The sequence below is a fragment of the Lampetra fluviatilis genome, chromosome 35 (genome assembly GCF_964198595.1).
Source record: "Lampetra fluviatilis chromosome 35, kcLamFluv1.1, whole genome shotgun sequence".
In the NCBI taxonomy this organism is placed as follows: Eukaryota; Metazoa; Chordata; class Hyperoartia; order Petromyzontiformes; family Petromyzontidae; genus Lampetra; species Lampetra fluviatilis.
This window is the reverse complement of record NC_136309.1, coordinates 8,988,839-9,012,692: the sequence shown is the minus strand read 5'-3', so window position 1 is coordinate 9,012,692 and position 23,854 is coordinate 8,988,839. Positions and strand designations below refer to the sequence as shown.

The 23,854-nt window shown below is 46.3% G+C and overlaps 1 protein-coding gene across 4 annotated transcripts in view; it reads left to right on the top strand.

The window, feature by feature from the left end:
* Nucleotides 1-18,944, top strand: part of SPATA20 (spermatogenesis associated 20) — a 108,792-nt gene extending 89,848 nt beyond the window's left edge. For all 4 annotated transcript variants that reach the window (XM_078872905.1, XM_078872904.1, XM_078872903.1 and 1 more), the window contains exons 10-16: nucleotides 2,621-2,833; nucleotides 3,429-3,621; nucleotides 4,501-4,669; nucleotides 7,432-7,640; nucleotides 7,978-8,177; nucleotides 8,664-8,744; nucleotides 13,262-18,944. In XM_078872905.1, coding sequence (XP_078729031.1) covers nucleotides 2,621-2,833; nucleotides 3,429-3,621; nucleotides 4,501-4,669; nucleotides 7,432-7,640; nucleotides 7,978-8,177; nucleotides 8,664-8,744; nucleotides 13,262-13,456 — 1,260 coding nt within the window. In that variant the 3' untranslated portion in view covers nucleotides 13,457-18,944. The remainder of the gene's footprint in view (nucleotides 1-2,620; nucleotides 2,834-3,428; nucleotides 3,622-4,500; nucleotides 4,670-7,431; nucleotides 7,641-7,977; nucleotides 8,178-8,663; nucleotides 8,745-13,261) is intronic.
* The last annotated feature ends 4,910 nt before the right edge of the window (nucleotides 18,945-23,854 follow it).

Below are 23,854 nucleotides of genomic sequence, written 5' to 3'. Positions count from 1 at the left end.
GTCATGTTTGCATTGACCACAATACCTGCAGTCGGAATGCAAACAAAAAACATAACTCTGATAATGTATGCACTATCCTTGAAATTGATTGGTCATCTGGTCCAACACCATGTGAGACTAGGCTCTAAAGAAAGCTGTCTCGGGTGTGGACCAATCAATTTCAAGGACAGTGCATACATTATCAGAGTTATGTTTTTTGTTTGCATTGCGACTGCAGGTATTGTGGTCAATGCAAACATGACTCCTTGTAAAAAAAGGTGTCAGTTTTGTTGCCAGATAAAAGGGTAAAAAAAACAATTATCATATTTTGTTACTGGCAAATGAGGTTCCAATGGTACATTTACATCGTAAGGAACTTGTACGTGAATTAGTACGCCAGTCACAGCACTTCAGTCCATCTCACCGTACAGAGACAAAGTTAGGGCTCAGTTCCCATTGACCTTTAAATAAAACAAAGTTACAAAGGTTAATAAGTAACTGAAATGCTAATCGTATGGGGTTTTTTTGTTGCAGTTACAAGTTGGGAATGGTTTTGTAAAAAGGAGAAAAACGATGGTGGAAAATGTAGGTGACATGGAGGCGAATGGGTTCAAGTCATGAATTTTCATGGGCATGTTCGGCCTTGTAAGGGTCACGGTATAATCCTGAACAATGGACAGGTACCCAAGTATCTCGTGCAGTGGTTCTCAACCTGTACCCCGAGTTGAATCTAGTTTCAACCGAGTACCCCCTTTTTCCTGACCCAACACGGTTCTGAGAAATAAATGGATGAATAATGAACGTCAATATTTAACCAAATTGTCCATTTTGTGAGGTATCCTAACTAGCGACCAACTGTGAGCGAGTAAAAGAAAATTCAACGGACGCTCTGCACGCGTGACGTAATTTGTTCGTGCTCGCTGGCTACTCTTGGAAACCCGCATTGTTTAGGATAAATGATTTTCAAGAACTTTTATATCGTGCTAGGTTACCATATGGATAAAAATGTTACCATAGTTATTTTATATAGGCAGTTTCATGCATGATTATTCACCAATAACTCATCTATGATATAATTTAACACATTTATAAACCACCTCGCGCAACTCCTGGGACATTGCCACGTACCCCCGATTGAGAACCACTGATCTAGTGCTGCCTTCAATGCTGCTAAAGAATGTATTTAACCATCATGGGACCTCCTTTGCCAGTACCAAAATATGAGAATAGGTTTTCCCTTTTTTTTCTGCCAACAAAACAGGTGTTAACATGTTAAAACACCAAACTGAAACTTTTTACAAGGAACCATGTCTGCATTAACCACAATACTTGTAGTCAGAATGCAAACAAAGAATATACTCTGATAATAAATGCATTGTCTTTTAAACTGATTGGTCCACACCAGAGACAGCTTTCTTTTGAGCCTCGTCTCAAACCGGTGTTAGACCAGAGGACGCCTTTTGTTTCTGGTGTGGACCATTCAGTTTCAAAGACAATGCATATATTATCAGAGTATGTTTTTTGTTTGCACTCTGACCACAAGTTTTGTGGTTAATGCAGACATGATTCCATGTAAAAGGTCTCAGTTTGGCGTTTTAACATCTTCACACCTGTTTGTTGCCAGAAAAAAGTGAAAACCTTATTCTCAATGTATTTAACCATCGATTCCCGTGGAGTTAAGCACCACTCAAAGCCCATGCCGAATTGAATCGCAATGCTGCGCAGGAGAACAGGTATTGTTCAACCACATAGTTTATTACAGGTAGGGCAGCTTGTGGAAATACTGTATAAACAATTTAAAGAATGCTTTAAACGTCACCCAGAGTGGCACAGTACGGACTCTTCTCTTACTTTCGGCCCACGTTATCTGTAATCTCCTCGGGGATCTGTGGGTTACTGAATTCCATTGATAGCAAGACTCGTGGATGAGAGCACCATTGACAAGAAAAGTTTAGCTTTTTTAAATAAAATTGCAGTAGAACAACGACTAAAACTTAAGTTTGCCAAGTGTGGCTGGAGAATGGCAATCATGGGTTGTGTCCATCTTATACGCAAGGCTTGTTATCACCTTGACATGCAAAGTCTTCTGGGACTTCCATATTGATAGGTCGCTATCTAGCACACTGTTATTTGTTTGCAGCCTGCACACTTTGTCTCTCTGGCTAATGTGATTTCTAATCTTCCCCATATTTTGTATGACTATGTCGTGTGCCATTACTCAAATCTGTAAATGATGGGAAAAGCCATCACCAGTCATAGTCTCCCAGAGGCAGATGGCAGCAGTGTGCGTTCATTACTGTACTGTAACGATGAGTCCTAATGTGGACAAAGCCGCTCTACAGTTTTATCCTCGTTTCACTCCTGCCTGTCGGTTGATCACACATTTTCTCAATTTATTGATGGTGACCCAAGACAAATTGACCGCAGTGCAGTTTTTCTGAACTGGTGCTTTCCAGCATAATGCCGAGAGCTTCACTTTTTGTTTCCACGCAGTGCGTGTCATTGAAACTTCACGCAGAGCCACCCCGAGCGAGCGATCCCCCTGTTCCAGATGTAGCCCTTCATTTGCATCAGCGGCGAACGTGTGCTCGGAGCGAGCGAGCGAGAGACTCGCGTGCGCTTGCGCCCCATGTTCGCGCAGTCAGGGGGCTTCTACAGTGCGGAGGATGCGGACTCGCTGGCTCCCGGAGTGAGCGGGGAGAAGAGGGAGGGCGCCTTCTACGTGTGGACGGCGGCCGAGCTGCGCACCATCCTGTGCGACCCTGTGCCAGGCTACGCCGACGGCACCATGCTGGCCGACGTCTTCATGCACCACTACGGCACGCAGGACGCTGGCAACGTCCTCCGCGCGCAGGCAAGTCCGCCGCCGCCGCTGTCGTAGACGTCGTTGTCATCGGGGGAAAGACCCGATGTGGTGTTTTGCGAGGAGAGAGAGCGGTGGCGCAGTGGTTCACGTGCTGACAGTCTGAGCTCGATCACCGGCCGCGACGAACATCAATAGTGAGTGATATCCGAACTATTCCTGGAACCCTCCCCCTGCTTTCATCACCAACTCGCACTGACCAGCATGGTGAAGTATGGTCAAACAACTCCTGCAAATGGACACGGCATGAGGAGGCCTTCATCCGGCAGTGGATATATGAAGGGCTGCAAGTTCAGTTGTTTGGTTTAACACGTAAACAGATGTAACAAAACTTTGAACCAGTGATCTGATGAGCGTGCTTTACATTTGAGCCCGCTCAGAAATATTACACGTTGTGTGTATGTTGAAATTCTTTTGCACCGTACGTAGCCAACCGTGCTATTCGGAGGTGTGTGGGGGAAGGACGACAAACTAAACACACAAAAAGCAGCGGTAAAAGAAACGCGTTTGTTTGAGACTTGGGGGGGGGCGGGGTGGGTGGGGATGATTCGCCCACAGTCTGCGCGCGTCGGCTGGCATGTTGCAGGACCCGCACGGCGAGCTGAGCGGACAGAACGTGCTGAGCGTGCGCTACTCCGCGGCGCTCACGGCCGCCCGCTTTGGCGTGACGGAGGCGGCGCTGGCGGAGGCGCTGGCGCTCTGCCGGCAGAAGCTCCTGGAGGCGCGAGCAGCCCGGCCTCGCCCGCACCGCGACACCAAGATGATCGCCGCGTGGAACGGTGGGGGTTGCGGTGCCGACAGAGGCTGCGATTGGCGATAAATAAAAAAAGGTTCACCGCAGAGTTTTCCAGCTAAGAGTAATTTAAACTTGAACTGACGTTTAGACATTTTTTTTATTTTACCAGGTCAGGCCCACTGAGCTGTGTAGCACTTCTTCTCCAAGCAACCTGGCCACAAATGATAGCTCAACGACGTGTGGACATTGATAGAAGCCATATACTCTAATAAGTCTAAACGCATGTTTCTAAAAAAGCAGTTTACCACGCCACACTTACCAGATACTTTTTTATGAAGTTTAAAATACCGTGCCTTCCATGGAACCTAATTTGCTTCCTCTAATCCTCTCCAGAGGCCCTCTAGAGCTCTCTAGTGGAGGCCCCTTCTATCAGCAGTGGCGTGAGCAGGCAATTGCAGCACTGCACCTTTACTCCTGAATTCTGGTAGAGCCTTTTAGCAGTTAGTAAATGGTGGGGAATTGAACTCCAGATACAGGGTTTGTATCACACTGCTAGTACTACACGACCACTCTGACCGATGGATACGTTAAATACATATTAATGAATAGAGTAATTATATATCCAACTGAAGTGATAGTCATGCTCACGGTGGTTCGAGGTGACTGACCATTGTAAGATAGCTGGAGGGAGGATCGTGTGTGTATGTGTGTCACTGATGACATAGGGGGCACAGGTGGTGCATCGGCCAATCATCTGAGTCAATCAACCCATGGCAGCTGGGCCTGTAACGTGACCTGCCAGCGGTTGTTCGACATTTCACGTGGCCTTAAAGTGCACGTAGCCTGGCACAAGCCCTGTGGTGATGTCACCGCCGCTTGGTGATGAATGGCGGTTGTTGTTGTTGTTGTCACTGCGCCCCAGGGCTAATGATATCTGGGTTTGCGCGCGCTGGCGGAGCATTGGGAGACGCGGGGCTGGTCCGGCGTGCCGAGCGGGCGGCTGAGTTCGTGACGGTGCACCTGTTTGACCCCGTCACGGGCAACCTGACCCACAGCGCCTACCAGGGCCCCGACAACAACATTGAGCAGATGTGAGCGCAGACAATCCTTGCTCGGCACGCACCTTGACTTCGTGTCAACCTCAAAAGCAGACATCCACAGATCACACCACGGGCTTTCTGAAAATTGTTTGATGATGCTGTGCTAATGGCAATGGTGCGCAAGCACAATTAACAAATTAAAATAAACGTATATAATAGGCGACGTTTCAGATAATGGCCTCTCTATGTACAATAAAGAAGGGCCATTACCTTAAATGTCGTCGATATACAATTTATTTTTAAGGCCACAGTGTTATTGATGAACTTGACTCTCTACACCTCTGCATCAATGGTTAAATTACCATAAAGGTCTTTCTTAAGTCTCTGACTTTATCTTTCTATAGCAGCCATTCACACGCAAGCAATCATTGCCTGTTCTGCGATCCCACAATAAACCTCCCCACATCATTCAGTGGGTGGTCACATCTGTGCCTCTGCTGGCCACACTGTTTGGTGATTTAAGTCCGAGCACAAGACTGATATTAATTCGGTTCTCTACCAGCTGGCCGAGTAGCCCAACCATCTGTGCACTTCTGGATCAGCTGACAGAGTCGTTGGTTTTATGATAGTTGCTGCCGAGTGTGCAATTACCAAAGTACACTGTCAGCTGTAAAGTGGACAACCTTGTGATGTCACCATTCTCACGACTACGTGCCCGTGTTGTATAATTCCTCCCAAATTCTGGCCAGTTAGAACTTGGATGGGAGACTACCCATGGCATGTGAGGTGAGCGGGAGATGATGGTGCAGCCATTGATTACTTGAGACTCATTGAGGCTTTCCTTGACCAACAACTGACATTAGAATGATTGCATTTGTAACATGTCACTCAATTTCCCACACCTCCGATTACCACGATCGACTACGTATGGTGCAAAAGACGTTCACTTTACATACATGCAGTTACAATTTCATATTAATATCCGACCCCGTATTAATTCCAAGGGATGCTTGTCCAGGTTGGGCCGCGTGTTGAACCTTTCCGTTCTCAGGCCAATGTGGCACCTTCCAGGGGTTGAATTTAGCTCCTCAAAGGCAGTTGAAGTCAGCTCCTGACAAACTCCCACTGTGGTGCGTGGGCGAAAGCCAACGAGCAAAGGCAGCTGGCGAAACGTGCCGGGTGAATGTAACCGGGTATCCGTGGCTAAAGAGATGGGGAATCACACTGGTTGTGTAAAGGTCATCAAATCAATGAAGCGGCCGTAAATCATTCGTTCACCCGCCGTGCATAAATGGGGCATTTCAAATGTCTCTGCGCTCTGCCTGCCGCGTCGACGCTCTTATGTAACAAAACTAACTCCCGACATCGCGTGCAACACCAGCCCTTAACCCCAGGGCGTTTGACCCAATTTACAATCTCCAGTGCGCACAAGTACAAGAGCAAATGGAATTCATGAAGCTCTCAAATAAAAGCGAGCCCCAAAAGGCTGTGTTACTCCCCAACCCAGCGGAAAAATGCTCGAGATATACCGTATCCTCAATCTTGATGCTGTGATGCATTGGAATTAGATCGAGTCGTATTTTTTATGGAGGTTTATGTATATGGTATGAACATCATCATTAGTCACGGCATGTAAAACAATACAATATTAATCCAATAATGTGTTGAATCTACTTTTGCTATGCTAAGTAACAACAAGAGATTGAAACGCTCACTCTGAAGACTCAGGACTTGAAGCCATCTCTCTCCGTATATTGTACAGGGATTCAGATTGTATTTGATTTGTAGCCATATACAAAGACTGGTAATACATTTCAATTAATTTTACAAAGCTAAGACCATTACTTTAAACAGTGTAGGACTATAGATTCAGAGATAATTTGGCTACGAAAGTTCATGCTGTGGCGAGGGACATTCATATTGGCAAAAAAATTGGAAGATAGTTAAATTACTCATAATACAGGTCTTTTTATGGGTAAATATTTACGTAAATATTTACGTAAATATTTACGCGATCTAATCCCAAAAAAACCTATGTAAATGTAACCAAAAAACCTACAAAAATCTAACCCAAAAACCCTATATAAATATAACCCAAAAAAACCTATATAAATCACGTAAATATTTACGCGATCTAACCCATAAAACCTATATAAATCTAACCCAAAAAAACCTATATAAATCTAACCCAAAAACACCTGTATAAATCGTGTAAATTATTACGCAATTTAACCCCAAAAAAACCTGTATCATGGATGATATTAGTGTTAAATAGTTAAATTACGTTCATAATGCCTTTTATTTGCCCGGGTAGGCCTCAAAAAGTCTCAAGACTCATTTCAGGACAGCCCGGCAAGGAAATGTTTGACCATTCCATCTTAATTATTGTTCATCACGTGAGACGAAACCAAAGTACCCGGAGAAAATCCCATGACGTAATGCGGAGCAGCACTCAAAGCAGAGCACAGTTAAATTAAAGAATAATTTGCTAGAGTTCCATTTTCTGGCCACCATTCAGTCCGAGCCTAAAACAACAGCCATTCTCATGCAGTGTCCCATACACTATTAAAATACTAAGCATGCTCCAGCCTGCTTAGCTTCCGAAATATGATGAAACAAAGGGCATTCAGAGTGATTTGGTCTTAGAGAGCGACTTGCTTATGGAGAGTAACCCGGGGGTGAATCGGTCCTACTAAGTCGTTCGTACTCTGCGTGATAATTGCTGGAGATCCGTACGGCAGGCAGGCAGGCAGGGGCGGCCATGTAACCCGTCGCTGAGAGTCGCGACGCTGTCCGCCCCATGCCTCTCCCAGCGCGGCGCCCGTGCCGGGCCTGCTGGCGGACTACGCGTGCGTGATCCGCGCCCTGCTCGACGTGCACGAGGCCGGCCTGGAGCCGCGCTGGCTGGAGCTCGCCGAGCGGCTGCAGGGCCGCCAGGACCTCCTGTTCTGGGACGACGAGGGTCACGGGTACTTCACGACGCCCTCCACGCACCCGGGCCCGCTGCTGCGCATGAAGGAGGGTGAGCGCCAAACTCGCACGTGTGTTTTGCCTGCCTTGCCCAAGCTTGCAGTTAGTGTTGAACAATCGGCGGGAATTGATGTACTTTTGCAATTTGTACGCATATACTTTATCGATTTTCACTTGCTTATATTTTCTGACTTGCTTACCTTTTCTATACATCGCACTCCTATCGGTTTTTTGCATTGTTTGTTGTAACCTTCTTAGCCATCCCCCCCCCCCATCCTTACTAGACATCTACGAGAGAAATAAACGTGCTTCACAGCTCATCGTATTCCGCCGGGATTAAACAAACACCTCCGACTCCTCGCGCTCCCGCAACCGCTGACCCTCTCCAGACCAGGACGGCGCGGAGCCGAGCGGCAACTCGGTGTCGGCGGGGAACCTCCTACGGCTGGCGGCGCTGGCGGGACGCCCGGATCTGAGCGACCGCGCCGCTCGGCTCCTCACCGCGTTCGGCCCTCGTCTGGAGCGGGCGCCCATCGCCCTGCCCGAGATGACGGCCGTCCTGCTGGCGCATCACCGCGCGCTCACGCAGGTGGTGCACCCGCGTGGTTAGGAAACGAGCTGTTCTGACGGCAAAAGCGTCGCCTCGCTCAGTGACTGGAGATTGGCAATTGAGTCTCAGAATGATGGTCATCCAAATGATGACTCGCCACAAACATACCACCATGATAGCGTATTGTGTCTCCTGATTTTCTTTCTCGCAGGCCCCTGTATTTTGCACGTTTACCACCTTAATACACAACGCTGATAGCAGATGACTTTGTGTATCTGTGTGGTATTGTTGCTGTCTTGTATCCGGGGTCAGTGAAATGAGCACCGCCTGCTGAAGCCGCACCACTTAGTTGGGAAGTCAACAGCAGTTTCCCTACGGAGAGAACGGTTCCCACCATTGGAAAGGAGAATGTATACCCACGGCTCAGGACCAACAGCAATCTCGCCAATATCGTGGGGATTTCACTCTTGAGGCTGTGTGTACGCATGGGCGTGATGGATCGACGGGCATGACGTGTTGATGCAGGTCGTGATCCGCGGCGACCGAGGAGCGCAGGACACCCAGGCTCTGCTGGACTGTGTCAACTCCACCTTCCTCCCGCATAAGGTAAGATACCACCTCAACACCGAAGGAAAACCACATTTGCACTGCCTGTTAACTGTTCCACTTACGGAGCTCAATTTGAATGGACTCCTGCAAGGAATAACCGGAGCTTCGAATATTAAATGAAAACGTTCTTCTTAAAACTTCAATATCATAGTCATGATTAAGCCACTGTTATAAACCCAGGAGGCAAAGTTGAAAGTTGTGTGTAACTGATATTAAGGTAGCAAGTTCAAATCCCGATTGTGGATTTACTCAGCCTATCTTCGATTCACCTTCTGGAAATTCAGCAATAATTGTCATTTGGAGAGATTTTGCCATTCCGCAGGAATGTGGATTTTTTTTTTACAGCACAATGCCACCCCATAGCCCATGGAAATTTCAGCAGAAGAACACCTTGACTTGTTTAATTATTCAAAGCATGAGCGCTTCGACGTTCCTGAACGCCGGCCCCTACGGGAGTAGGGCAGCGAGCCCGGCCACCGACCCTCTCCCGTACCCCCCGTGGGCACCAGCACTCGGGCTTTTTCGCCCGCGGAATACCCGTACCCCCACCTCTCCCCATCGCTCACACTTTGTAACCGGGCTCCTATAGAAAATAGAAAAAAATATTTTCCATAATACGTGCAAGCCTATGTGTTATAAACGATTTTATCAAAATAATAAAGACTAAGGGAAAATCACCGGGTTTCAGAACACAGATCCATTCCCCTCGCCCACCATTTCACTGCCTCCTTCTCTACCCCCATTATAGTTATCTTCCCCCCCATTCACGTCGTTCTCGCTTGTCGTCCCCACGTGCGTGGGGCAGAGAGAGCCTGAATGTCCCCCACCCCCCCCCCCCTCGTTAAGTCCATGGCGAAGTTTCTGTTCCTCCCATCCACCACCGTCCAACCCCCCCTCTTGTACTGTGACCGGTGCTTTCTACTGGGCCCGTGTTGAGTCGCAACAGAAGAAAGAACACCGAGCCAGCACACACAGAATCATTGGGGGTCTTATCCAGGCAGTCACCGATGATTCATCCTAAACTGTCCGAGCTGCTGGCCTCAATCCAGCTGTCACTAATTACTGCACTCCAAAAAAACCACAGAATGTATTCTTTTGTTTCATTAGGTCAAGGCTTGCTGAGTAATACACGTTTTAGTGCACACATGTAAGTCGCTTTCAGCAAACTATTCTGTGCAGAGCTTGAAGGAGCTCCGTCATGTTCCGTCGCGAGTGAAAAATTCCTTTGCAAAGTAGTTTTGAGGTGTCAACTTCCGGGGCTGCACCCTGACCCCATGAAGGCGATGCCCTGCTGACCGAAGGCATTGTGGAACAAAATGTCATGTGGCTCCTGTTGGCACTGCTGGGATGTTGCCTCCATAGCTTTGAGTAACATTTAAGAAAAATGTGTTTTTAATAAAATCTTCAAACACCAATAATTATCTACAAATATGTACCTTCTTTGTTGTAGAATTTGTAACTATAGCCGTTACAGATGGATGATTCACACAATCCCCTGGTTAAAAACATTACCATGGAATTCTTGGCATAGAAAACAGTCCCTAATTGGATTTGTGAGATCATGGGAATTGTGGACTCACCAGTGTTTTCTCTGGGCCATTGGCAATTTATTCTATACAGAATTTGCTAAATCAGTGTCACCGCGTGGCAGTTCTCTTCGAATTGCCGCGAGAATCCCATCGAGTGAACGGAGTATTTAGCATAGGAATCAGCCATGGAAGAATCGTGATTCCCGCCGAAATCGCCCACGGTTTAATTGTTGGGATACGAAAGGCAATCACTGCACGAACAGCCCAGCACTAATATTTAAGAATTGGGCTCACCTGGCCAAAGTGGAAGAGTAGGCCAAAATACCGCCAACAGCGACAAGAGCAATAAAACGGCAGGCCTGCGCCCTTTATAATTGTGTTGACGTGAGATGACAGTGCGGATAATAACAGATGACATATGAGGGGCAATTCATGGAGGGATCTCAGTGCACCCATGCACGAAGTTGGTCAATATAAATACTACAGAGTCCACTGGGTCATACGTGGGGAGTGTAGGCCTGCATGCGTAACAGGTGTGAGTCCTTAGAGAAGACCTAACATGGTGAGTGAGCTCGCTTTGTCCAACCACTGGTTTGGAGGGCATTCCATGGTGTTGGCGAAGCCGCATGCAAAGGCTCGCGTGGAATTTTTTTCCTCGGGGTCCTCTGGTTTTTCCCTCCATATTAAAAAAAAAGTCCGTTGAGATTATTTTAGTTTATTTTGTTGCTATACATTTCCACGTGTTAAGCCACTTTGTTGAGCTATAATTTGTGGCCAGGTCGCTTCTGCAAAATAAGTTAATACCTCAGTGCGCTTTACCTGCTAAGATAAAAAAAGATATTTTTATTTGCTTATTTTTTCGTGATTTGTTTATATTTGACTTAAAGCTTTCGTGACTGCAGGAATTCATATTCTTTGGGTTTTTGGGTCTTTTTTTAAATAAAGTCACATAGATAGGTTCAAGCCACCCATACGGATGCCTATCTAAAACCTGACTTCCACCACCATCCATCCCAGAAGAATTCCCTCATCAAAACTCTACACCATAGAGCTCGATGTATTTCCGACCATCATCACCTAGCCAGTGAACTGGAACACGTACACCAAGCTCTCAGGATGAATGGATATTCAGACTACACAATCCGTAGAGCTATCACCCCAACCGTTGGGAAAGAACCATCTGAGGACCCAATCAAAACCATCACCTTCCCATACATAGCAGGGGTCACCAAAAATATTTCCAAAATCATGAGCAAAGACAAGATCCAGGTTCGATTTAACACAATACATAAAATGTGTGATCTGATCCCATCTGTCAAGGATGCGATCGCCTGACATGCAATACCCCGGCGTCTACAAACTAAGCTGTGTCTGCGGCAGTAGTTACATTGGGGAAACTAAGCGACATGTCTCGGACCGTGTTCGTGACCATAAGGCAGATCTGAAGTATGGTAGGACCAATACCTCGGCCGTGGCTGATCATTGTTTTAATGTGGTGGGCTCACACGAAATAGATTTCTCTAAGACGAAGGTACTTTGCAAACCCACTGGCTATCAACAAAGATTCGTTCATGAAGCCATCCATATATACAGACACAATTACAACCGAGAAGATGGGAACAAACTGAGCAATCATTGGAAGGACGTTATCAACCAGTTAAAGTCATAACTGGCTGTGATGTTCCCATCTTCCATTGTTAGTTGTTATTTTCGGCTCTGCGATCTTCCATTAACATGCTAATCTCTCACACTCACACAGCTACCTCAGCGCGCTCGCCGTGGAGGCTGCTCACCGATCTTACATTAACATGTGAATTTTTACCTGGCAGCCCTTCAATTGGTGGAAAACCCTCCACCGCTGCGGTCGCCGCCCACCACTGACATTAACATTGGCTGCCCCGCCCATGCTGCTGACATTTAGGCTATGCCCATTTCAAACCTTTATAAACAGTTTGCCTTTAGAAGCTAACCCCCATTTCCTGATGACGACCGCTTGTGTTGCGATCGAAACGTTATAGTTTTTGGTTATTTTCTTTGAACCTATCTACATGATCTTAAATTTGGAGCTTTCGTGACTGCAGGAATTAAGATCGAACCACTTCTACGGGGAAGTTTCAAGTTTATCTTTTTCTCTCCCTCTGGGTTTTTTTTTTCTCTCTCTGCCTGTGTATTAGTGTGCTTTTTCTGTCTCCACTCGTTTTTTGTCGTTCTTATGTTCTGCTCTGTCTGTGTGTCTCCGTTCCTCTTGTTTTATGTTTTGTCTCTCTTTGGAATTTTCACACTTAAATTCTAACTTAGCAATCTTTGAAATACGTAATCGACCAGGCTATGCGTTAATTGTGTGTTGACCGACTCTCTGTGTTGTATTACATAACATTTCGATATTTTGCTAGGTTATTTAATTTAGTGTGTTCTTTCTCCCTCTTTCCTAATGTTCAAGCTTGCGTACTTGACCACGCGTCGCCGTACTCATTGACATGTTATTTTTTTCTCTAACCTTTCCCTCTCTCCGCCCCCGCCCCCCTCTGTCTATTTAAGGCCTTGCCACAGAGACGATCTCCCTCTATGTGCCTATGTGTTACTCTCTCTCTATGTATCTTGGTGATATCTGTCTGCTTATATGTCTGTCTATAGTTTTCTGGTTAGATTTTTGTTGCTATTTCATTTATACCTGATGATGATTGCTTGTGTTGCAATCGAAACGTCGTATGCTATTATTTAATTTATTATTTTATCTTTATACATAACTTTACCGAAATAACCAAAGAGTACTATCTACATGACTTTACCGAAAGACCCAAAGAATATTGTTTACCTTTCCTATACTTTGCACTCCTATCGTGTTTTTGCATTGTTCGCTGTTGTAACGTTCTGACCCGCCCCGTACTGGACATCTGTGAAAAGTAACTTTATAGTTAATCGGATTCCTCCCAGTGTAAACATCTGATTTTGAACGCCGGCTTCCTCTCCCTCCTTGCGCGCAAGGTGCTGATCATGGCGGACGGGCGCCCGGAGAGCTTCTCGTACCGGCGGCTGCCATTCCTGGCGGAGCTGGAGAAGCTCAGCGGAGAGGCCACGGCGTACGTTTGCCACGGGAGCTCGTGCTCCGCACCGGTCGTGGGCGCGGAGGCGCTGCGAGCTCTGCTGCAGGCCTCCCCTGCGGCCGGCTCGTCCCAGTGAGGTCACCCCCAGAGCTCGAGCGGCGGACCGGGCGGCGAGTCGCTTTAAAAAAAAACCCCTAACGAGCCGAGGTGCAACATCCCGTCGCACCACGCCGCGTGCGTGCGAGAGAAGCTTGCCCGTTTGGAATGCGGTGCTTCATAGGTTACAGTTGTTGTGATTGGCAGCTCGCGATCAAATGAGGAGGTCGGCGCTAAATATGTTTTCATGGTTAATTTGTATGCTCTGTGAACATTTTATGCTATCGGATGTTAAATATTCATTTATATATTTAGTTAAAACGTATCATAATTATTTTCTAGTCCAAGGTCTGAAATCTCATCTTTAGATATGTTTTCTCTTGCTCTCGGCTATGTTTTTGTTTTGTTGCAAAACTACGCAAATACCGCTGCAGTGAGGTCATGTGGAAGGCTGCTCTGCTGATCGACCGCGCGTTCTGCTGGTAAATGCAGAAGCTTGCACTTAAGTGGAACACGCGACCGGCTGCAAGAACAGCTTGAGTTCATCCCAGTGTTTTGCAGCCTTAATGCGTTTACAAACACTCCGATCTCATTCTGGCTGCATGCCAGCTAATTATTAAAGCCAGGGAAATAATGTTGAAAAATGTTGAGTGTCGCCCTAATGAATATAAAAAATAGCAGCTGTATGCATCTGCTAATTCAGACACACATCCCAGCATAATTATAGCCAACAGCATTTCGAGACTGAAAGAGAGACATGTGTTCCTTTTGAGGCACCGTACAATATCCAATTAGAGATCGTCTTGCCTGAAGAGAAGGAAGTAAAAAGCCATGGAAAGTACAGGTGAATGATACACACGTGTAAATACATGTATGCAATTTGTACGCGCATACGTATTCTTTATGCAAATGCATACAGGTACGCTAAAGATATACAAGTATATTTGGTTTGAATATTATAACACGGATTGATTTGACATTTTATATTTGCCAGCTTTTGACTTGCGGCAGTTTGACCAATTGAGGAGACCTCTGCTCGCTAAAAGGAGTGGTGGTGCCTTTGTTAGCCACGATGCTACCGCTCCCCAACGCTCATCTCTGCTTGAATTATGAAACAGATAAGTCACTTGCCTGCTCTACGTTCAACATGTAAACAGCTGCCCTGATGTGAGAACTTAAAGGTGCAATTATTTGTTAATGCCACCTTGACAGATTTAATGCACAAACGCCTCAAACCAAACACCCCGCACGAAAATTAGACCACAGAGGGAAACAAAAATGCACGTGTGAAAATATCGCCACCTACACTTTTCCAAGCAGATGTTTTTTTATCGCAAAAATTTAGCTTTTCTCCCACACGAAATTAATTTTACATGGGAAACGTGATAAGTGACAAATGTAAGAGTTAAAATATATAATTTGTCTTTTGCGTACAGTCGTGTTCACCTTGTGGATGTGAGATTATTGTCTGTACAGCGGATTTCTTGACGTGTGAGCGGCGAGAACGGCTTCCCATAAACCTCAACCCACACTAACAACCAGAGATGTTTAGGCGCTTTGTTTTAAGAGGTTGGGTCACCTCTAGCACTACAGTTGGGGCAATTCCCCCCATTCCATCCATCCCCCTTCCTGGCACGGCATTGCTCTCAGGTAGGCCGCTAACCCGTGCTATGAAACATGAGCAATTTAAAATTTTCTGCCCAGAAGCGTCTCATTGGGATATGCCAAGTTGGGTTGGGGCCATTCGCGGACACGTTGACCCAGATGTATATTTTTTCACGTTCCTCAAATTGTAGACTTGCAGATGGCGAGAGCTGATAATGTGACACTTTTGGAAAAAAAAACTGGTGCAAATTCTCAGCAGCGTTTGCATGGGCAGATGTTCTGAGATTACAGCCAAGGCTCCGCTAAAATTTATTTATTACTTGTGCTTTATATAAAGGGGAACGATGGAGCATTTCCTTGCACATTCAATGGTTATATAAGTTAAAGCCAAGTTTGATTTTGGTTAGTAGTAAGCTTTACATTCAGATAGCCACCTGAGTTTGAGTCCTAGCCACGGCTAACATAATATAAACATGATATAACACAAGTGCTGTTAGCGAGCACCTATGAAGGCCGGCACGGTACACCAGGGGGTGAGTGGCCAGTACCACGCCCGACTGCCTCTGACTCCCCACTAACATAATGGAGACAAAGATCCCCTGTGTAGCCTTAACATATTATTGGGGCAAGTGCTGTTAGCGAGCACCTATGAAGGCCGGAACGGTACAGGAGTGTGTGGGTGGCCAGCACCATGCCCAACCACCTTTGTCTCCCTAGTGGCGATGTTTACACACCACACCGGGTACTCATTTGAGGCTGAGTCGACCTATGGGAGGCAGAGGACCGATTCGGATAATCGTAACTCGTGTAGGCCTTGAGCAGGAATCGACCTCGAGTCGCCGGGTTCATAGCGCAGTGCGGTAACCGCTGCAATGCCGCTCTCAGTGCAAATTGAAAGCTGCTGCTGCGAATGCGCAGTGGGGACGATGATGGCTGGGTTCCAGATGGCGGGCGTTGCCAGGGAGAAACAATTCCTGACAGTGACGGTCCTTGCCCTTGGTGTAGAGGAGGAGGTTGTCAGTTGCGGCGCCGCTGCAGATAATACCCCTGTGAGCCTTAGTGTGGTGCGACAGGAGCGAAGAGAGATAAGGTGGACGACTGAAAATCGAGGCGCGGTGGCAAAGGCAGCTGATTTTGAAGCTGACACTTGGTGACGGGAAGCAAGTGGAAGGAGCGGAAGTGAGCTGAAGGAATCTAGCTGAGGTGACAGACACCGAGGACAACGCGCGGGTGGGAGGGATGATTGTTGAACAAGTACAGAGTTGCAATAATCGAGGCGAGAATCCGACCGTGCTGCAGGCGAGTATGTGACGTCGGTGGTGATGAGGGGACGTAAATGATGGGAGAGCCCTGTGGTAGGAGTTGCGAGGTCTGACGATGTGTTTGGTGTAACTGTCAAACACCTCACGCCCTAGAACTTCATGTGGTTAGAAAATTTGATTAGTGGAGCCAGCGATTAATATGCTCGAAACGAGCGTGGGCTTGGTGAGATGCTGCCTGGTGTCGATCAGGATGGCTTTAGATTTGGAACCATTCACTGAGAGATCAGGACCCAGAACCACTGCTGCAAGGCGGCAGTGCACTCTGATAGCCTCTCAAATCGAGAGGCATCGGTGGAATCGACGGAGGTGAAGAGTAGGGTGTCATCTGCTTAGGAAAGCTATTTGACACCAAAGTTTTCAATGAGGTTACCAATTTTAGCGTGCAATCTTCTTCGTATGGCTGGGGAAGCGGTTCTAGTTTGATGTTGAGGTTAGCAATCCATTCCACGGCTTCAGGTGAGGCAGAGTGAATGTTTGCGATACCACCGGGAATGGACCTCTCAAGGGCAGGAATTCGGTACGTGGGCGATCGTCTGACTTGGATGGTGGCCACAGTCACCATTTGGGCTGCTCCTCGTGTTCCACTTGTGGCACAAGTGTCCACATCTTCTTCTCTAGTTCTTACCTGAAGCAGTCGACGGCTATTCAATGTTTTACGTGGTTGGTTGAACCCTGAAAGCTTCACTGCTGGGGTCAGTTTCCAGGTTGCGATTAGTGACGTCTGCAGTCATTCCATAGAATGCCGACCACTGCCTTCTCTACGCTCAGCCACCACGTCGCAACTTGGTACATGACATCCACGTACTAGGTATCACTAAACATAGAATTCCGCAACAAGAAATTACGCGTTCATAAAGTCAGTGTAACAAAACACGAAATTTTCAACAAAGTGATGTATACATTATTCAAACTTGAGTCGTAAAATGCTGCGATACTGACAACTCTACATGAAATATGGATGCACCCTTTTGGCTTAAAATATATGGCAGCTTTCCTGCCCGACTCAGTGTGGCGGAAATATGTTGCACCTCCGAGTATTTTTTGCGGGATTCGTTCTTTACGCGTGTCCAAGTCAACCAGAGTCGTCTCCCTCTTAAGATATTCTCCAAGCTGCTTGAAATCGGCCGGGCTGGCCTCGGGTGGTGCTGGGATGAGCGTAGATCACAGGCGGCTTGTGGGGCCCAGCTGGTGGGATGACGTCTCTCTTCCAGCAGCAGCAGCTCGACAAGCGCGTGGAGATCTCCCCCGGCGAGGCAGAGTCATCCCATCGGCATTTCTAAATCGACGATGAGCTGCAGAACGTTGGCGAACACGAGCGCGGACGGGCAAGCCCGCCGCACCTCCGATTAGCGCGGTTGGCTACGTATGGTGCGAAAGACGGTCCGTATTATAACATTCGTGAGCTCAGTTTTTTCCCCTGCAGGAATTCATATTCTTTCCCTTTTTTTCCTGATGACGACCGCTTGTGTTGCGATCGAAACGTCGTAGTTTTTTGTTATTTTCTTTCAACCTCTTCTTGGTTCTTTCGGTAAAGTAACGTAGACGGGAAATAATAAAATAATAAAAAATACACATTTTTTTATTATGTTTTATTTTTATTCTTTTATTACTTCCCTTCTACGTGACTTTACCGAAAGAACCAAGAAGATGAATCCCTGCAGTCACGACAGCTTTAAATCGAAATTCTTTGAACCTATCTACGTGACTTTACCGAAAGACCCAAAGAATACAGTAGACTCGATTATCCGCGTGCGGTTTATCTGATTTGCGGATTATCCGCGTGCGGTTTATTCGATTTGCGGATTAACCGCGCACCTGAGATTTTGACATAATTTTAACATTAATCATCCCAAAACAGTTATGCATTGTTATTCTTGGAAATGTGTATTAGGAATCACGTGCTTAAACCAAACAAATATGCGCTCCAGATAATCCGAAATGCCACGTGATCACCTCTACAGTATAGTACGGTAGTTGTATATCTTTACAACAGTGGGTGGAGTTTGATTGATGTTGATTGGCGTGGCTCTGCTATGCACGCCGTGGGTGGAGTGTTCTGCGTGGGAGCCGGCAAGTGTGTTTTCTAACCTACATAATGTGTTCCTATATTAGTGGTTTTTGGCATAGAGATCCGCAGAAAATGTATATTTTTGGGTTATCCGCCATTTTGGATTATCCGCCGCCCTCCTCCCCGTCATTAGCGCGGATAATCGAGAGACTGCTGCACTTTTCTTTATTCTTGAAAAACAATGCAGCCAAAATTTACCCAATTTAATTCGCGCCCTCAAAAGCCACCCTTAACTGTCTCGCAGAGGGGGGCACCCTTTTAGCTATGAACGTGACGCATTTCAACCCCCCCCCACCCGCCTCTTTGCGTTCCCTCAGAGCCACGAGATGCCAAATATTTCTATATATTATTTTTTACCTCCGTGCAATCATCGACTGGCATTGGACTCATTAAAAGCGCTCCACGAGCAAACGAGTCCCCCACCCACCCTCTCTCTTTGCCTCCCGGGCTTTGCAGTGCCAATTGCTTTCTGTTCCCACCGAGTCATTTAACGCAGCCTCCTACCACCGTTAGGTGCCTGCCCGGCATCCTTGATGGCGTGGTGGTGGGGGGTGGTGGTGGTGGGGGGTGGTGGTGGTGGGGGGCACTTGCTCCCTTCCTCCACAAGTCTCACGACAGAGCACGCGCAGGCGTTTTGTATCTCGGCGTGTGACCTCCCCCCAAGAGTGAGGTGCGTGGCAGTGATTCAATTGCCTCGATCGGTGTCAGGAAGATGGGGGGGGGGGGTCCTGCCTTTAATAAGAAGCCACCGTGCCAGCGTTAAAACGAAGATGACGGGGTGAGTGCGTCCGCGTAAGTTTGTGTTTAAAAGTGTAAAAAAGAAATGTTGGAAAATATGCGCAGACGCATGATGAATTGTATTTGTGAATATTTTGCTTTGAAAGGAGACGTGTATGTCTGTCAATGTATCGTGACATTTTAGCAATCCAGTATCTCTCGGCTTTGAAACTGACACGTTCAGAATCATACCACCTCATGCTAATATCCACTTCACAGAAGAGGATGTACTTTTGCTAATTTCCTGCAGAATTTACAGGGCAAGCTTTGAAAGTTTACTGGCATTCATGAAGATGAAAGGTTTCGGTGTTAAGAGAATAAATGATTGTGTGTTTAACGACACGTTTATATATATACGCGATCTAACCCCAAAAAAACTGTATTATGGATATTTAATTTCCGTTTATTTAACCCAATTCCGTTTCTGGTTATTGCCGTATATATGGCTTGTCTTTATTTTTGTTCCCCCCACTTCCATACCTGCGCTGAGCTCGTCTTATATTTCTCCTTTTTACCGCAAGTCTTATTTGGAGAGGCTCCGTGATCGCCAACGGGGCTCTCATCTTTGCCAAAAAAACAAAACACTGCCCAGTGGTGAGCACCACAGAGCCAAAGAGGGGTCCAACTACTGCCCGTCATCCTGGAGCTTCACTTTCTGTTATCAGTGGATTCATCGGCTACATTGTTAAGACCGTCAATGCAAGAAACTCTTTATCGGAGTGGTTTCCTACTCGATTCCAGTGTGAACGCAGCACGTCAGAGTACAGCGTGTGATCATTTTACTTGCTTTGCGTCCCTCCTAGTCAGGCCGATTGACCTCTGTCCACTGTTCCCGTCTCGCACCAGCCAGCTTTCATGGCTTTCTTGTCGCCCATTTTGCTCGAGATGATTTTTCACCGCCCCAATCCGGCACATTTTTGGCCTTTTCTATTTTTTTGTTGAGTTTTGCTTGCGCGTGTAACATCATGTTTGATTTTTTTAATGAAATCGGATCCGTTCTAGACGTGTCCAAATCACCAGAGTTGTCTCTTGGATATTCTCCAAGCCGACCGGGTGGTGCTGGGATGAGCGTCGATCACAGACGGCGTGTGGGGCCCTAGCTGGTGGGATGACGCTCTTTTGCAGTCATGGCCAGCTTGCAGAAATCTCCTCCGGCGAGGCAGAGTCATCCAACTCGATGAGCTGCAGAACGTTGGCGAACGAAAGCCGGCGGGCAAGTCCGCCGAATCTCCGATTTGCGCGGTTGGCTACGTACGGTGCAAAAGAAGTTCAGCATACATACATTAATCCGTACATTATCACCACTTGTCCCAGTCATTCTCTTGCTGCTTAATTTTTTTTTACTTTCTGTATTCGAGACACTCATCCATAATAGGTTTTTTTTGGGGTTAGATCGCGTAAATATATAAATGTGTCTTTCAACCCTGCCACCACCCCACACAGCCAATTAGTAAGGTTTGTCACGTAAAGAAAACATGCCGATTCATTACTAGTTCAGCACACCAGTGTGTCGGATAATAAATCCACGAAGCAATTAGTGGCCGTCCGTTCTTGTCCTTTTGAGATCAAGCTTAAGTCTGGTTTCTAGTCATTTTTTTCCTTTGGGTTGAGTGAAATGTGCTCGCCTCTTTCGGGTCATATATAAGCAGTGTCAGAATTTTCCGAGTAGCCCCACTGTGTGTAGTGTGGCTATTGAAGTCACCCACATGTGTAGGCCTGGTGAGTGGCACAGGTGGTGATGGCCTTCCCTTATTACTGGTAGGAACCTCCTGGTTACACCAGCCCACAGGGGATTATTCTGTCCGTCCGTCCGTAGTGCAGGGAGGGGCTGGGTGGGGAGGGAGGGGCTGGGTGGGGAGGGTGGGGTTATACTCAACGTTTAACCTACTCACTCCAGCTTGCGCCCGCCCTCACAGTCGGGCATATTTGCGGAATACACCACGCCGCCGTTGACCCTGGCCATTGACCGAGCAACCCAACGTTCCTATCAGCTCCCTCCGCAGAAATGTGTTTGGGGGGCTTACGCACGATGAGCGTCACGTGACCAGCTGTGAGGGTTATTGTCGATGTGCCACCGCTCGTCGTGAAGGTGGAACTTGAAAGCAAAGTCCTTTAGGCCCTGCCTGTTGAAAGCAGTGAGGAGGACATGTTTAGGATGGTAGATTGTGCTGTCGTCAATGTGCATCGCCTGTTAGGCGACGATGTCAGTGTTGGTTTCCTTTTGGTCTCACACGGAGGTCTGCAGTCCTTCAATGTTTCGTATGTTCACTCAAAGACCTCATAGGTGCCTGGCACTGAAAATGTCCTTTTTTAGCATGTAGCTCTTCTGATCAAATCTGTATTCGATTTAACAACATCAGTTTCACCTTGATGATGGTATTAGTTGTTAAAAGTTACACAAAACACGTCCCAGGTGGACTGAGATGATACCCATCTCACCCACACCACACGTTACAGTATTAGATGCAATAACCACACTAATATCATTTAATGCTTGATTGGAAAAGCTACATTAAGTTCATCTTCTTGGTTCTTTCGGTAAAGTCACGTAGAAGGGAAGTAATAAAATAATAAAAATAAAACATAATAATTTTTTTTATTATTTTATTACTTCCCTTCTACGTGACTTTACCGAAAGAACCAAGAAGATGAATCCCTGCAGTCACGAAAGCTTTAAATCGAAATCTACATTAAGTTGTAAAATTTGGGGCAAAGCTGCTGTATGTTGAACTTATTTCGCACCGTACATAGCCATCCATGCTAATCAGAGGTGCAGATACGCTTGGCATGACATTTGTGATGGTGATTGTTTTTTTTCTTTCGGGACAAAATTTGATTTAATTTTACATTTTCTTCATAAATAGCATTGCACATTAAGCTTGTCAAACCAATGTTACTGCTATTGTTAACTCTTATAGAAAAGGCTTAGCATGATGCATTAAATAGAGATGGGATGGATGGGTGGTGAACAGGTTGTGGACAAAACCAGAAAAAGGACCGGTGAGCGAGTGTCTGTGCATAAAATGGACAAGAGTGACAACTGGACAGAATGTGATAGACTAGACTGGATGAATTGGGCAAGGTGATAAAGGCAGACAAATGGGCAGATGAACGGGCACAATGAAGAACAGACAGGACACAGTGACCAAGAAGCCAGCCAGATGGATGGGCAGATATTTTTTTACAGAGGTTTAACACAGCAGCGGACAGCGATGGTCACGTGTACGCACAAAGACAGCAGCAATGTGAACAGATGGACAGGAGGAGACAGACGTTAGATGGCTGAACGCAGGCAGACACGATGCATCATCGGGAGTCGAGTGTGGGTTAAGGTATTTCGATGCACGCGACAGATTAAGCAATAAATACTTGGCGGAGCAGCAGGAAATGGGGCCTCCTCGCAAGTAGCTTGCTGGGTTCTCTGCACGGCATGTGAATGTAAAGCAACGCAATGCAATTTCAGTAGCGGCGTGTTGCCACAGGAGAACCGAAGTATGTTATTGTGCACGCTGGGTACTCTGGTTGTGCTGTATATTTGAGTAATAATGCCTGGATCGGTGTCGTTTGAAACCACAATCTCGCACTAACCTATGCAAGTATTATACGCATATATGCTGAATAAAATGCAAGTTTGGAGGAAAGAGTTTCCCGTTTCTTTCGTATCTGGAGGGTTTAATTTTAAGTTGTCAATGAATTGTGTTTTGTTCACTTGTGGAAATAAAATAAAATAATTTAATATGGCCCTTTATTTTTCCAGGTGAGCATCCAACTCGGTTACGAGTGGTATCTGGGGGGGGGGGGGGAAGTGTTTTTACAGTTTCACTTCAAATTAACTTAGATTCAGGTTTGGCCTGACATTAGTATGTTTACACAGCATTGAAGGAAAAATCTAATTGAATAGAAGTTTACCCAAGCTATGAATGTATATGCATCACTTCACGGAAATAACGCGAACATATTGTAAATTGAAACATTTTTACACGTTGAATTTGCTTACCAGTGACAGGGTTGCTAAGAAGTGGTGGCTACAAAACACTTAATATCATATATTTGTGGATGAAATACACTTGTCATTCCAGGAAAGGCCTATTCACTCTGAAGTCCCTTTTATCAGGAGGGTCCTGGCACCGTTGCTTTTGCAGTGGTTTTGTCCTTTATACGACGTTTTACGATTGCAGTCATATCTTTCCACAGTCTGTTGCTTTACTCGAGTTTACGGACGATCGTTTATTTTAGAATCAAAACTTCCTGGAATTTTCCCTCCGCTGCCAGCCCCAGCTTGGGCTGGACACCTGCGTAAAAGAGAATCAATCTTTAATCAAGATCCCTTCACATATAAACAACACATTACATCAATAACATTTGAGTTTACTCAAAGCAATAAAATGCATCTTGGGCCTGATTTTAGAAACCACCAACACCTTCCTTTCATCAGATGGTGTTCATGACATGCAACCCCAATCAAAACGTTGACAAGCACGGTGGCACCATGAACACCCTACACGCAGAGATACGCGACTCACAAAACCGGACTGAGAATGCTCAAACTCGAGCCTACGAACCCACACACCTCATCAGCTTCTTCCAGCTTCAAACATTCCTGCAGAGGGAGCTGGTAGGAACGTTGGGTTGTTCGGTCAATGGCCAGGGTCAACGGCAGCGTGGT